We start from the raw sequence: 16891 nt of genomic DNA, 5'->3' as shown, positions 1-16891 counted from the left end.
TTGTCGGCCGAAAAGCCAAACTTGAGACTTCAAATTGGGAGTCAACAAACCAATGGATGACGCTAAGGTAGCTACGTCCATTATTTTATACAGTCTATGGTATGTACCACATAATTATTTAATATGTAAAAGGTACTTTAAAAAGTACTTACTGTCTTATTTCTTTTTAGGTCCCACTTAGATGCAAACTTGTTACCCCCCGTTTTATTTGCTTCACCCAAACCCACAAGTATTTTATGAAAATATTTACACTGTAATTTGTGGGCTGTAACGTTAAGATATACCACAAACACTTAGAACTGTGCGTTTAAGCATCAAAGTAAAGACTCAGGGGCAGAAAAAAACAAATTAACAGAGACAGATAATTACTGTTGTGTTCTCTGTCCCCTGCTCTGAAAACTGAAACTTTAAGAAGCTGATATCGACACCGCTGACCATGCCGCGTGTGTGTGTGTGTGTGTGTGTGCTCTGTTAACCTCTTGATACACTGCTACTGTAACCAGGTCAAGTAGAGCGGCAGGCAGGCTCAGTGTCACACTGCTCATGTGTTTGTGCACACATGTGTGCATGTACAGTATGTGTGCATTTGCGCTGTGTATCACGACGTGCCCTCAGGTGGCTGTCATGGCAATTTCAACAACTGATCAGGATTATTGATCTGTAATCGAATTCCCACAGTGTGTGTGTGTGTGCACGTGTATTTGTGACAAAGGCATGGAATAAAACACTTCCCCGTATATAATGTTATGTGATGGTCACCATGGAAACACACCCAAGGGGCGCCTACCACACACTGATAATAATGTTTGGCCTAGATACCCATCCTCAACCGATAACAGAGGGAATGTATTTCAGCGTGTGTGTGTGTGTGTGTGTGTGTGTGTGTATTTCAGTGACTAATGTAAACCATCATTTGAACACAGCACAGTGACGGCGCTGGAGTAAAAAATGCATGAAATGATTCTGTGGAGCAGAAAGAGTCTTGCATGAGTTACACGAGACAGTAAGTGTGAGAAGGATGAGACGAGCTGGAAGGAGAGGGAAAACGAATGGGAGTGGGAGTGGAATCACACAGCTAGGGAGACCCAATAACAACCCATTACTACCAACGCACACACACACAAACACAAACACACAGAGGCTTCCAACAATGCTCATCAGTTTTCTTCTCAGGGAGAGTAAGATCTTAGCCGTAGAGGTCTGTGTGTGTTGCCCTAGATCTCTTTAACTGTGTTGTTGAGATACTCTAAATGTTTGATGTATGCTGCTGCTGCTGTAACAGTTATGATAGCTGCGAGGAGTCTTGTCAGCTGTGGGCGTTGATTGGGTATTGCACGGTGTTTCCCTTTCCTCAGTGAAAATCTAATCTTAGTTTCGAGCCTCGCTGGTGGTGAATCTGGCGGTCAGTCTGTAAATCCAGCTCTTTGGTCCAGAGCTAAATATCTCCATGTTTGGCACAGGCATTCTGCAATCAGATTGAATTAGGTGATCCCCTGACTTCATATCTAGCACCCTCCTCAGATAACAATTTGCACTTAAGATAAGATAAAATAAGACAGATGAGGCAGAAATTTATGTGATGGAAAGTGTTGTGCAACAGTTGCAGTACAAAGTAGGGAAGAGTACAAATATAAGATATCAGTAACAGAGCATGCTTAGAATGGTAGTGAACAGTAAACAGAAGCACAAAGCCAAAAATATGAACAAGGTTAGTGGTAAGGTTGCTCTCTGGTGAGTTGCATATATGTATGAGAAATGGCATATCTACAATATCAGATTTCAGGTGCAGGTAAGTGTATATGGTTAATTCAATATATTAAATGATTATGTCCTTGATATTACACCTAATATCCCATTCAGAAAGCTAGTTCATGATGAAATACGAATGGGTGACAAATTAACACAAAACAAACATGAAGTGCACGATGTTGGGCCACCACAAGCCTCCAGAACAGCTTAGGTGCTCCTTGGCAAAGATTTAGAAGTCTGTAAAACTTCATGGGTGGATTGAACCCCATTCTTCTGAAAGATATTCCCTCATTTTGTGTTTTAATGATAGTGGTAAAATCCTTTTCCCATCTAGGTGAGGTTGGCGTGAAGGTGAACTACGATGGCCAATGTGAAAACATAATAATGCGAATGACTCATCTAGAGCCAGCCAGTGTTTGGGTTGTCCATTCTTGGCTACTGTAGAACAACATAGCAGACTCTGTGGAAGAGGACCGACTCATTGTATAGATACAAACAGCTCATTCCCGCATTACAAAAACACTGATTCTTATTCTCAGGTGATTACACACTAAAGAAACATACTTACAAATATTAAATACCATTTCTTCCAATAGATGCCCCTAAGTCTTACACACTGTGCCCTTTAAGAAAACATCTACGTTTCTCATGCTATTCCTGTCTGTAAACTAATGACCCCATGGAGTGTCCCAGGAATGAGTCCTTAAAGTTCTAAATTAGTTAGCATTTTACCACTCACGGTTCCCTCATCTCAAAGTCAGTGAGTTCTTAGAATGGGTTTTTGATCAGATAAGGTCTGTGGTTAACACAAGCTTAAGAGACTTTCACATTTTGTTCTACAACATAAAATATGTCAGTAAATACCCCCCAGTAAATACTCATGAACTTTGAAGCTTCTATGGGCCTTAAAAAATGAGACCACAGAACGTCATCATGCTGAGCCATGACAAACACAGCTTTTCAGTCTTGTTATGGTCCTGACATTAGGTCATGTAACTGTAGTGTAGTTACTTTATAGCCAATCGTTAGCTTTTCACTCACGCATTTAGGCTTTAATAATCATGAAAACAGTGTTCACGTGTGAAGATTATTTTGCTGAAGAAAACATCTATCATAAATGCTTGTTTGCCATAGATCTCATTTTTTTTGGCAATAATCCAAAATCCAGTCAAAAAATCCCATAGGATTTTGGAGGAGGGAAATGGTGCAATGCTAACTTCCATGTTAGCCTACAGAAAAACATCAGCCTTGGGGCACTTCGTTAGTATCAGCATTTGTTGTATGTGAAGATAATGCTAACATACCATACTAACATGCTAAAATTAGCAGGCTAATAATCTAGAACTTTGCATTTTAAACTAGCATGCTAAATATTAGCAAGTTAACATGCTTACAAGCCATAACTTACAAGCAAAGATCATTAGCAGGCTTATAAGATAAAATTCTATATATTAGCCTACTTACTATACAAGCTAATATAGCATGTGACATGTCAGCTCAAAGCTTTGTAGTTAGCACAGCTAAGGCTGAAAAAGTGATGCAAATTAAGGCAACATGAAGCCACATTTTAGCTTGCATCATTTGTGCAAATGTATCCACTAAATCTCCTTCAGTCCCTCTCCCTTTTCCTGACCTCTTGTATCTGTACATTTACTGGGATAAGTGTGAATTTTTCACTTAAGGTGACTTCATATGCAATCACTGACACCCTGACAATGTTGTGCTGAGCCTGGCAAGCTGAGTCTGAATGTCCGAAAATGTCCACTGCATAAAGGATACACCCACTGGACCTAGGGAACAACGTGGCTTTTCCTCCAACACAGCGAATTTTATTTCTTTTGCCCCTCTAGTAGGATCTAAATATAGTGAAGTCGTCTGTCTATTTTTAATGTCTCTAAATTTGTTTTCTAGCGTGTAATGAGAATTATAGCCTCTCAGAGCTGCTACCATGGGACTCTTGTTTTCTGTCTAATGGAGTGTAAACATTAAACAAAACATCCCCAGAAAATTATTTGGAGGCGATATGTAGATATTAAAAAATTAGCAGGAGAGCATTTAAGACTAGTGCTCCCTGTAAGCTGTTTGCTTAGACCTACTGTACACTGTAGTTCTAATATTAGTTCCCAAAGTGGGATCCAGGGACTGCCCGGGGGCCTCCGGGGAATTGGATGGAGCCCCCAGAAAAATGAGCAGAAGTTGAGTTTCAGCTCTATTTAAAGACGGTAAAGATGCCGATTCTGCTTTTTTCACTCTCTGCCTCAGTCTCACCGAGGCAGCGTTCACCCGCTGTGTAATCTACACGTCTTTTCACTGATGAAGGTTCATTAAAAACATGTTATTTATAATATGGAAATAAATTAAGTGAAGCCAAATTATAGACCGTGCTGAAAAGTTAAGAAAGTACATTTACTACAATTTTAAGGTACATGCACTTCACTTGAGTCTTTCCATTTTATCCCACTCTATACCTCTACTCACAACATTTCAGATAGGAGTTTTACTCTTCACCGAAATTAATGCCTGTTTGACATCAATAGTCACTCTAGCTCCAGAGGTCACACAAGTCACATGACTTTGGCTCGAATCACAAATTTAATGACTTTACACTTGACAACATTAAAAAAAAGACTTGTAAATAATTGATACCTTTCCCCCAAGCCCAAGGAATAAAAAGTATGTTATTTAAAAAGTTTATTACACTTCAGTTCAGTTCTCATTTCCTAATTCAACAAACGTTAATGCTATTATTTAACAGCGAGTCAACACTTGTGTCACTAGATAATCCACTTTGTTTGAACCAATCCGACAGCATCCACGCAAGTTGCAGGAGAGAGCCATGATAAAGTGTTACGTAACTGAGTGTCAGTTGGAAAAAATAAACCAAAAATAGACCAATAAGTCAAGGCTAATATTAAAATAGCGAGCTAATGCTTTGCTAATGTTGTTAATCTGTTATTAAAATGGCATGGTGTTTGGTGAGAAGCAAATTACAACTTGTTTGAGACTCAAAAATTCAAAGTTTAGAAGTTGGGACTTGATTTAGGACTTGTCAGTCTTGATGTAACTGCCATGACGTTATCCATTGGTTTGTGGACTCTCATTTTGAAGCTTTGAGTTCAGCATTTTAGCAGCTTTCATCTTCGTTTTTTGGAGCCAAAAATGTGAAAGAGTGAGGGGTGTATTTGACTGAGAAGTCGAGGACATAGCTAGAGTCAGTCACTCAAAGTGGCCACCCTCAATAAAGCGTAAGCCTTAATAAAATGTGAACGGGTGAGTTATAAAGAAATTCAGCTGCCCTACAGTTGTCATGAAGTAGGAAATTAGCTATAGCGACCCAAACAGTTTTTGGACCAGGCTGTAATCATGCTTATTTATGTTTAAAAGTTGGGCATTTTAACACAGGGGTCTGTGGGGAATGACTCTGTTGTAGTAGGTTTGACTGGGTTCTGTAGCCAGCCTCTAGTGGCCATTCAAAGAACTGCTGTTTTTAGTACTTCAGTGCTGGCTTCATTTGTCAGTCCTGGAGATTGCTACTTGGTCTTGACTTGGGACTTGAGTGCAACGACTTGAGACTTACTTGTGACTGGCAAAAGCGGTGGGACAAGAACGAAAGTTAAGGCGCCGAAAGTCCGAGTAGGGTGGGTAGTAGGTATGGTGGATTAGCCCAACAAACACTGTCCTTCACCCGGGAGAGCGGTGTTTGCGTCCCGTAAGATTATAAAGCCAAACCCTGTTCTTTTTTCCTAAACCTACCCATGTGTGTTTGTTGTTGAAGGAAAAAAACCCCATCAATTTGCGTTGTTGTACTGACGTAGTGTGTTTAGTTTGAAAGAGACTGTATGTCAACGTTAAATTTCCTGTGAAAACAGAAGTGTATCTTGAAAGAAGACAATGCATGTAACAGACAACTTGACACCGCATCCCAGAACGTCAACAACCAACACACCCAGGGTACCTTTCATGTGGTATGTGGATGTGGAAAGTCCATGACCAAATGTCAGTATGTGACGAGGTCGGAGTGAGAATGTGTTGGCCGAGCTGGCTTCATTTTTCAGCCCTGGGGGTTGCTGCCTGGTCTTGATTTAGGACTTGAGAAATACCCCAATAGTCATTTTGTAAAATATTATACAGTATCATATATGTCTGTTAAACTCGAAGGTGAGATTCTGCATAATAAGCACTGTTTGTCGCGAAAACATTTACTACACTAGGTAAAATCTTGAATGCACAACTTTAACTTTGTAATGGAGTGTTTTAACATTATATTGCTACTTTATTTAAGTAAAGATTCTAGATATTTCCCCAGCCACTGTGACAGACATGCTGTATGGGTCAGTAGGAATTCCTCGTTCTCTGAAACATGACGTGGCAGTAAGTTGATTTCAAGGCATAATGCTGGAGCTCTGCCACACCTCTGGGTTTGGTGAATCGACATCCCTACTGAGTGTGACTGTGGAGCATTTCTTACATGACAGCAGCACCCTCCTCCCGCCCACACACACACACACACACACACACACACACACACACACACACAGTCCGGGGTCGCTGGCTGGTGAGATAACCGCCAGGCAGAGACAGAAAGAGGGATATTGGGATGGGGTGCACTGTGAGGCGGAGGAGAGGGGACCAGTCACATGCTCTGACTTGCTCCGTCAGTGTCAAGTTATCCGGTATTAAGAATATAAAGCTCTCAAGCCAAAACTTTCAAAATAAAACGGCTGTTGGAGAAGAAAGAGTGCAATATGATTAAAATTATTGCTATCATTATTCAGGTTTTTCAGATTCAGTCATCATTAGTCCGTGTGATGGGGCGGTTCCACAAAATATGAGGACAATAAAATACAAAAGGTAATTTAATTTAACAACAGCAGTTAAAACAATTAAATCAAAAGGTCATTTCTCCTGACAAAACTTGCCATAAAAACTGCGGTTTCTAATTCAAACTACCCAAATAAATGCTGAGAGAAAGCCCACATAATAGCCCTAACATTGTGCCACAGTTTCCATCAATTCATCTTTTGGATAGTAGACATGACAGCTGTGCCAAACCAGCCAAAAAACTCACCTGCTGTAACAACTTTCAGGTATCCAGCATATGTCCACTGTTAACCCACCAGGTCAGCTCAGGTCTGCGTCTTTATAACTGACATCTGATGAAACTAAGTATTTCTTAGTACTATTAAATACTGTAGCGTCGCTTCCGGGACTTTATCCTCTTATTGTGAAGGTAATATTCGAGTATTCCCGGTCTGCCTGTCTCCGTCTGGCTTGACGCGGCTCTCCCTCTCCCCGGTGCGCCTGAACTCCAGTACCTGACACCGCAGAGCGCGTCCAGCGGCTGAGGGGACGCAGACGCACGGGGGAGCCGCCTGGTTTTATTTAACTTTACTTTTCCCGGTTATTAAAACTTCTACGCCATATTCCTCTCCATTTTTCTTCTTCTTCTCTTTTTCATCCTCCCGACTGACGGACTGAGTTTGGATATTGGTAGAGGGGGGGAGGAGGAGGAGGCAGAAGACCAGCGGGCTGCTCTCAGATGGAGCACCAGGGCTCCGGGAGCTCAGGGCGCACGGCCGACCCGGAGTGAATGACGCTGGTGGATGGACGCTGCTCCCCGGTAAGGACGGCAGATAAAGTTTTTTTTTCGGATTTTTGTGATATAAAAGAGCCTACTTTTTTCTTTGCTCTCCTGTCCCGGGCACTGCGCTTTCCGAATGCCCATGGCACAATAGAAAATGTCCAGATCCTATGATGTCGCTCTTTGTCAATGGCGCTGTGTCTTCAACAAAAAGGAAGAAATTAAAATAATATTCTCACAGGCAGTTATAAAGTGCCTGTGGTACTGCTAGTGACCTTATCATACTTTATGGCAGCGTTATATATATTTTAACATGTCATTTAATATCACAAAATGATGTAAGTCATTTTAAGATGTTTGGTTTTATGTGATTCTTCAGTTTATTACAGGATTAATTAGACTGTTTCTGGTCTGAGTGTGATGCTGGGAAATGCTACAGCCTCATAGATGTCGTCGGTATTTGATACTGGTTGGCCTTCAGGAGGATGGATGTAACTGTGTAACACAAAGAGTAAAAAGAAAATGAATTTCTGTGTATCTGTGGTTTGCTCTGGTTTAACTGAGCATGACGCTGTGGTAAAGATTTAAGGCAATTTGTGCATTTGTGATGAGTCCACAGTAGAAAACTTAATGGGTTTCAAAGGTCTTACAGAGGTGTGAACATATTTTGTTCCGGTGACTGGTTGAGATTCAGTAGGATGATTTAATTTCCACATGGCCTGGCTGTTAGCAAGGGAGGCTCATAATGAGTTTTTAAAGTGTTTTCAACAGACTCATCAGCAGGTTTTTAAACTACGCAGAGGAATGGCTTTATTTTATTATTTATTTTACTCAATGGTTAATTGATGTCTTCCCAGCAGCTAGGCCTACTGTTGCATCACAACAAAACGCCTTAAACTGTGCGGCCCTGGACGCCTCACACAGTCTAGGCGACGTGCCCATAATGAAAACACACAGGAAAGAAGGATACTGGCAGATTCAGTCTCATTATTTTCATCAAACACACACACACACACTCCTCTCTACACTGTGAGCCTGCATGCCAGCTCTCCTGTCCTGTCACACAGGCAGAGTGTATGTATGCCTGCATGGACTCGTCGTTGGCCCAGACTTCTATTGTCCTGATTTTTCTTTATATTCCTTTTCCAAATACTCCAGCTCTTCCTCCAACTTAATAACAAATTAGTAGCTTTGGAATACATTTGCCACAATCTCATGGGATCAATAAGCAGTGGAATGAGCACACGGTGGACCAGTAGGGAGTTTGCTGTGTACTCAAGACAGTGTGGACTGTGTCACATGCTCCAAGCCCCATCCCTTCGCTGTCAAACTCCACTGCATACTGCCCAATAAAGCAGAAAATGTGATGAAATTAAAAAACGAAGGAAAAAAAAGAAGAAATGAATCCGCTCTTGTGATCACGCTCTTAATTCAAACAGAGATTATCATTCACTTTGACATTTCCTACATGATATTCCAATGCTCGAAGAAATCCCAGTCAGTACTTATAAGAATTAACCACGGGCTGCTGTAGCTCGACATGTCACTGCGTTTTATGAAATTTTATAATAATTATAGCTCCAGGAAAAAATATAACTCAAAGAGCTGTAGCACTAATCATTATGAGTGAAAATTGACTGTAAATGAAAAAAACACACCCCACATTTTACTCCTCTCGTAGTAATCTGAAGAGGCAGTGTAAGCTACTTTCCTTCTGTATGTCCAGATTGTTTAAAGCCAGTCTGGATTAAAAGCATCAGCAGTAATGGCCTGTTGTCATCACTGAATTGTACAGCTGTAGGATTATAATGAAGGGGTCTAAGTGCTTCCTGTTGTCTGTGTTGACTCTGTTTGCACCTTTGCTCACGTCTATTAGCTCACTCTGTTCTGGTTTTTGTAGATTTATGTTTCTTGCACAGGACTGCTTGCTGGCTGTGGTTCCTCTCCTGAAGGTCGCTTATTGTTTCTCAGAAAAACACAGAAGGAATTTTTTTTCCTGTGCTGCTGCGCTGGAGGGTATAGGGTCTCATGGACAGCATGGCAGGCTTGACAGTCAGCGCAGTTCCGGTTTGTTTAGAGAAGCTGTAGTGGCAGGCACAATGCAACACAGCAGAAACACACACAGTCACATGGATACACACACACACACACACACACACACACACACATGCATGCATCCATATGTTGCGGTGTCCTGAACAGTTTGCTGGTGCCCCTGCGCCCTCTTTTAGGTCCAGGCTGTCCACAGCACGGCCATGACGGGCACCCAGGACCCAGACCTGCATGAGCAGCACAGAGGACCAACGCAGGAGGAAGGGGATGAGGAGGAGGAGGGGGAGAAGGTGCATGTGTCAGTTGAGGGAGAGGAGAGGGAGCAGGAAGGGGAGGAAGAGGAGGAGGAGGAGGAGGAAAAGGAGGAGCTGCCGTACCCCACTCTAGCACCAGTGGTTCTTTTGGCTCTGACCCAAACCAGCCCACCTCGCTCCTGGTGCCTTCGAGTTGTGTGCCACCCATATCCTTCACCGCAGGCGTTGCACCTGAAGCACTGTGAACATGTGTGTGTTTCTGTTTATAATGTGAGAGAGACATTGTCTGTTTGTGTTTCAGCTCTGTACTTTCTCAAAGCCGTTGTTCCTACAAGGCACCTAACGCTGAAATGTTTACTTTACATTTAAACACACGAGAGACGAGAAGGTCGGTATTGTGCATGTCCAATGTCCGTGTGTGTGTGTGTGTGTGTGTGTGTGTGTGTGTGTGTGTGTGTGTGTGTATGGCTCAGATATTTTATGGTTTAGAGGTTTGGAAGACCTCAGGTATTTTCCTTGGACCCATTAGCTGTAGGAAAAGATGGGTAACATTTTTCCCTGATTGGAGGTTTCCATAGTGACAAGCCCTAATGAATCTCCAGGGTTACAGTCGCCTGTCAGTAGCATTGTTACTGGCCTCCATTTATACAGCAGAAGTCACAAATAGTAAGAACTCACGTCACCTCCCGAACCTCGCTCTGCTCCTGTCTTCATCGTCTCACCTCCCGTTCCCCTCCCCGTCTCTCACTCTCTGTCTCAACCCCTATCCACTTCTGCTGTCGACGTGAAGGTGTGAGTGTGTGTATGTGTGCAGTTATCAGCGCTGTAGTGTGTGCGTGAGCGGCTATGAATACTCTGAAGCATGCATAAACGTCAGCAACACCTCAGGGATTTGTCAAGGCTTTCCAAATTGAATATTTTCCACTGCTTATGACTCTATGTGTGCGTGCCAGTGTGTGTGTGTGTGTGTGTTCCTCTGCTTGTGCGTGCGTGTGTCATTGTGCTCTTGTCTGTGCACGTCTGCGGGTATTTGCCACTGTCAGCACTCTGTGTACTTTATAAAATATAAATACATAATTGCTGAATAAATAAAATGTACACCAAGAGGAAAAGAGAACGAAACTACAAATGCCATAAACAAAACTCCCGTGTAGCCTGCTGGGCGGTTACCATGGTCGCATCCCAGAACGTTGTACGCTCACTGTGTCAGCACTAACTTACCGAACACACTTGCAAACACACACTCACAACTGTACGCACACATACATGCGAGCGGACACACTCACACAGGCATGTGAATGCCCTCACACAAACGAGGGAATCTCCCATGGAGAGGCTCTTTAGAGGAATCACCTGGTTGCTTGGCAACAGCGTAGCTCTGCCCCGTCGGCCTGGTTACTTCCGATTGCAGTATTTGTTTGTTTCTGTGTGTTTGCGTGTCTGTCAGTCTTCCTATGCGTTTGCGTGTCCATACAGCGCGGCTACTGGCATCTGTCCCACTTTATGTTTATTCATGTTTCTATACTTCATACTTGCAGTGCGTGCGTGTGTGTGTGTGTGTGTGACTGTGTGTGTGTGACTGAGCGTTTGTGCCACTGTGAGTGATCTGCGGGGGAAGTAATGTGGGTGGACGTTGTTCGACAGGGACATTAATGTGAGCGCACTGGGAGGGGGGCAGTCCCCAAGAGCTGTAAGTCCCATTTTTCCTGAGGTGACCCCTCCTTTCCTTCTGCCTTTTTCTGCACTCAGTACATATTACAAATTCATTTCCTATCTCCTGTCCTTCCATTTCCTCCCTCTTAAAAACACAGCCATCCTTCTTTTGTGCCATGTTTACAACATACTGTACATCTCTCCACCCTACAGCACATCTAACAAATTTATTTGGAACAAAAACAAGATTGGCTTTCGCTATTATATAACATTTTCTTGTTGTGTTTCTTCCAAGCAACATTGATTTCTGTAATTTCCTGTTTCTTCGGGGAGGAGACTGTAAGTGTGGAACAAGGTGTCTGCCTCGCTGAAGTGCTGAGCTCCTCCATGTGGCAGTTATCCCGCTCCTTTAAAGTGTAATATATGACACACGCAGAGACATACACACGCGTGTAGGGGAGGTGCGTGGGCAAGCGCACACACACACACACACACACACACACACACACACACACACACACACACACACACACACACACACACACAGGACATAACTTATTCAGCAGTGCATGAAACATTCAGAGCGTTTCCTTTTGTTTAAAGATGAGAAAAGCTGTATCTGTCACTCCTATACAAGTACCTTTCTCTGAACTCCTCTCTTCTTCTGCGCTCCATCTTCTTTCTTCTGTCTCTCATCCCTCTTTACTCACTATCAATCCCTTACTCTTCTATTTATCCCCCTCTCTTCTTCTTTGTCTTAACTGCCTCTTAATTGGGCTGAGGTGTGTATATGTGTGTGTAAGTGTGGGGTGATGGGGAGACGACGATGGATAGAAGGAGGTCTTACTCAAAGTAGGGTGAGCTGTCAGAATCATTTCAGCCAATTAACGTGATTCCTGCGAGTGTTTCCATGGTTACTGGCTGTCACACTTGAAGGAGGTGGAGCCAGAGGAGTTGACGACTTGACAGTAACTTAACTTGGCCCACCTTCAGTAGAGAAACCCTTGCCTTCTCTCCCGCACACTGCACATGACTTTGAGTCTAACTGGGTTACGGTTCATCAAGTCTGTGTGTGTGGTTACCAGAGTGAAAGCAGGGGTCTGAGCAGCAAAGAGCATAAAGAAACTAGTGAGCAGGTTGTTCATTCACACACTGGAGTTCACATATGAGGATTTCCATTTAAACCACCTATTCCTTAGATCAATACTACTTTGTAGTAAGGCACCCTTTATCTCGTAGATAAGTTGTCTTTATTCATAGTTATTAATAATTTGCCAAAGCATTTTAGATCATATATGATATATTATACATTGTAGATTATACAGCCACTTTATTAGGAACACCTTTTGCCTTCAGAACTGCCTTAATTCTTGGTGTCGTAGATTCAACAAGGTGCTGAAAACATTCCTCAGAGATTTTGGTCCATATTGGCATGATAGCATCACACAGTTGCTGCAGGTTTGTTGGCTGCACGTCCGTGATGCGAATCTCCCGATCCACCACTGTGGAGGCCATTGGAGCACAGTGAACTCATTGTCATGTTCAAGAAACCAGTTTGAGATGATTTGAGCTTTGTGACATGGTGCGTTATCCTGCTGGAAGTAGCCATCAGAAGATGGGTACACTGTGGTCATAAAGGGATGGACACGGTCAGCAACAATACTCAGGTAGGCTGTGGTGTTTAAACCATGCTCAGTTGGTACTAAGGGGCCCAAAGTGTGCCAAGAAAATGTCCCCCACAGCATTACACCACCACCACCAGCCTGAACCGTTGATACAAGGCAGGATGGAGCCATGCTGTCATGTTGTTTACACCAAATTCTGACCCTACCATCTGAATGTCGCAGCAGAAATCCAGACCCATCAGACCAGGCAATGTTTTTCCAATCTTTATTGTCCAGTTTTGGTGAGCCCGTGTGAATTGTAGCCTCAGTTTCCTGTTGTTAGCTGACAGGAGTGGCACCTGCTGTAGTCTTCTGCTGCTGCTGTAGCCCATCTGCTTCAAGGTTGGACGTGTTGTTGGTTCAGAGATGGTCTTCTGCAGACCTTGGTTGTAACGAGTGGTTATTTGAGTCACTGTGCCTTTCTGTCATCTTGAACCAGTCTGGCCATTCTCCTCTGACCCAGAGAACTGCTGCTCACTGGATATTATCTCTTTTTCGGACCAGCCTCTGTAAACCCTAGAGATGGTTGTGTGTGAAAATCCCAGTAGATCAGCAGTCTTTGAAATACTCAGACCAGCCCGTCTGGCACCGACAACTATGCCACCTTCAAAGTCACTTAAATCACCTTTCTTTCCCATTCTGATTCTGATTCTTCAGCAGGTCATCCTGACCGTGTCTACATGCCTAAATGCATTGAGTTGCTGCCACATGATTGGCTGATTAGCTATTTTTGTTAACAAGCAGTTGAACAGGTGTGCTTAATAAAGTGGCTGGTGACTGTATATGTCATTAATTAAAACAAAGTTGTGTGTTGAGCCTCTTCCAGCATTACACTTGTTTTGTCTTTTAAGGTAGCTAACCCTAACCCTAACCCTAACCCTAACGAGGGCAACCCCTATTAATGACATACCAATACAACAACTGCAGACCTGATGGCATACCTCAAATGGACAAACTTGTGACTTGCCAATGTTTGTAAATGCAATTAAAGGGACAGTTCACCCCAAAATCAAAAGTACATATTTCCCTCTTACCTGTAGTGCTGTTTATCAGTCTAGATTGTTCTAGTGTGAGTCACAGTGTTGGAGATATCAGCTGTAGAGATGTCTGCCTTCTCTCAGATATGATGGAGACACTTTCTACTGAACAACTGCATCTACTAATGGACGAGAAGCTTGAGCTTGTGACAGTGTGAGATGCAAACATAAATGGCGTCCTCCTCAGCTGAGCTGTAATGTTAACTTGCTCAGTGGTGAGCTTGTAGTAGATGCATGCTTCCCTCGGTGCGGTGACATAGTTGGCAGATGTAGTTTGGTGGAAAGACAATAGCTCCTTCATGAAACTGCTCACAACAAGGTCTGTGGATTATTTTGAGCAAGTGGGTCAGGATTTCTGGAAAGAGACATTGCTGCTGAGTTTTTCAAATGTATGTTTGTGGCATCTTGAGCACCACAAGCTGAGTGCCATTTAGTTCCATTATATTTGAGAGAAGGCTGATATCTCTGACACTCTGCAACTCACACTAAAACAATCTTTATTGATAGATAGCACTACAGATAACAGAAAAAATATGAATTTTTGATTTGGGGGTGAACTGTCCCTTTAAGTGTTGTAGGGTCATGAGTTTATCGCTTGCTACAATCACCTCTGCAGTCACAAATGTGAGTCTTTTTTATCTGGTGTATGTATTCTGATTTTGTGTCAGAGAAAAGGTATAAGAAATGTATGTAAACGTCAGGACGCCCCATTGTTGTCTATTCTTTTCACTCAAAACCACAGATGTGAACCTTGTGATGGAGCTAGAGAAAAAGTAGAGTAGTAGAGTATCAACAAATTCATTTCAATGAGGAGACAGAAGAATGAAACTTTAAGTTTAATGCGACATGTAAGTATATAGATTAACAGATGATTTGAAAAAAAGTCTTAGGCGCCGTGACACCAGAGGGAGATTATTTGTGATCGTGAGACATCAGATCAGATAAATCCCCCCATCGAGTCTAGACACTAGTGGAAGTGGCGGCTGATGACTTTGGTTGATGACTGCTTAGGCAAATAGGGGCTGCATCCGAGAAGACTAAGTGGTGATGGGTAGGTGGAGGGTACGCAGAGCAGCAGCATGAAAGGACTGCGGGCTGAAAAAGAACCATATTTAAAATGAGGAGCAGAGAAATGCTGACGGAGAAGGTGTGTCACTGTGCTATTGGTTGATTGTAGATCATATTGTCTTCCTGATGGAACTTTCGCTAGAGCTTCATTAGCGGTCATCCTCTGGGTACCACACATATCTGCACCAAATTTAATGGCAATCCATCCAGTAGTTGCTGAAATATTTCAGTCCTGACCAAAGTGGTGGATCAATCAGCCGATCAGCTGACATTAAAAATCCTTAGAGTGACAGTGCTAGTACGGCTTATGAAAATACCATCCTTTAGCCAAGAAGTCATTAATAAGGAGTGTTTGGGAATGTTAAGCTGTCATTAGTGAAGTAATTTTAGAATAATCCATCAAGTTTGCAGTGAGTAAATGTTAATAAGTTGTTAATAAATGGATCCTCGATGGTCCTCATTCTCTGCAGAGCTTCTCCAAAAGGCAGGTGGTCAAATGCTGCACCGGAGAAGTCTTCTTAATAAATTTAAGAGTTAAGTAAAAAGACAAAGCAAATGTCATACTGGAGGAGGATATACACCAGCCAGAGGGATTTTTACAGCCTGGCAGCCCAGAAGTTGTTTTTCTTAATGGTTTATAACCGAGATATAAAGCTATAAAAGTTACAACTTCTAACCTCTTAAAAAGGGTGCCTTCTGAGACAGCGGGGCCGCACTGAAAAATCTCTGGCTAGAAAAAATAAGGCCATATACTCTGCGTGTATCCAGATGGCCGGTGTGTCCCTATGGATGATCCTTTTAAGTTAATGAACGTTGCATATGAAAATGCACCCACACGCTGGCCTTAGCATGCGTATCCCAGCCAAGGGTGGAGGATGATGCCAGAAAGATCATAGTGATGTGATCTGATTTGATTTATAATGCCTGCCTGACCTTTATTACCTGTGTTGGCACTGGAGGAGAGAGAGTTTGAGAGGGGGACCGCATGAGAGACGAGGAGGAGGTGGTGGCTCTCGGAGAGGGAGGAAGAATGAGAGGATGAGAAGATGAGGCAATTAGGGAGAGTGGAGGCCACGTCACATTTTCAGTTGTTTACACTTTAAGCTCTAATCGTCAGGGTCTTAACCTCTCTGATCATGCTGTTCGGCTGTGCTTTTTTTTTTTTTATTTTTTTTTAACCTAAGCATGAAGCCATTTTTCTTCTCCTCATCTCTAATTTCCCTTGTTTCCTGCCCCTAGTTCTTTGTCTTCCACCTCTCCCTTACAGTATCTACATCTCTGTTTCTCGCCCTGTGTGTCTCGCTGCCTCTCCATCTCTCTGACGATGTTAATTATTAAGTGTAGTTGTAGTTTATCTGTTGGCTGAGACTCAGGTTTCTGACAGAGAGACCAAAGCTCTACCCAAGGGCACTCATATGTGGAGATGTGCAGAAACGGACAAGGAGGGCGGTTTGTGGAGAAAGGAGAGTACATGTGCACGGGAGAGGAGAGGCAAGAAAGATGTGAGAAATGATACGGAATGAAGATGGGAAATTATACCGCACTGTATAAAGGAAGAGGGATAGATGGAGAGCAGGAGGAGCGGAGCAAAGAGAAAAATAATTGGGCCAAAGAGAGGGGGAAAGACTGGAGAGGAAAATGAGAGATGATAGAGGGAAAGGTTGAGTGTGAGAGCAGATAGAGAGTGAAGCAGAGGAGAGGATGTTCCCTCTGTGTTTCCTCACTGATGTTGAATGATAGGCCAACCGTGGAAATACTCCCATCTCATCCATCACTCACACCTTGACCCTGCCCCGTCCCCTTGTTTTACTATGCGTGGGTGCCTATGTGTAT

The 16891-nt window shown here is 42.9% G+C and overlaps 2 protein-coding genes across 3 annotated transcripts in view; one reads left to right on the top strand and one right to left on the bottom strand.

The window, feature by feature from the left end:
• The window catches only part of pdia2 (protein disulfide isomerase family A, member 2), a 177197-nt gene that overhangs the window by 62400 nt on the left and 97906 nt on the right, over positions 1–16891 (bottom strand). The window lies entirely within an intron of this gene.
• LOC125885728 (voltage-dependent T-type calcium channel subunit alpha-1I-like) overlaps positions 7057–16891 on the top strand; it is a 67271-nt gene continuing 57436 nt past the window's right edge. Inside the window, exons 1-2 of the mRNA XM_049571461.1 lie at positions 7057–7369; positions 9562–9844. Of these exons, the coding sequence (XP_049427418.1) occupies positions 7340–7369; positions 9562–9844 (313 nt within the window). The 5' untranslated portion in view covers positions 7057–7339. The remainder of the gene's footprint in view (positions 7370–9561; positions 9845–16891) is intronic.

The sequence above is a fragment of the Epinephelus fuscoguttatus genome, linkage group LG3 (genome assembly GCF_011397635.1).
Source record: "Epinephelus fuscoguttatus linkage group LG3, E.fuscoguttatus.final_Chr_v1".
Lineage (NCBI taxonomy): Eukaryota > Metazoa > Chordata > Actinopteri > Perciformes > Serranidae > Epinephelus > Epinephelus fuscoguttatus.
Note: the sequence above shows the minus strand (reverse complement) of the source record. Positions and strands in the feature narration are given on the sequence as shown.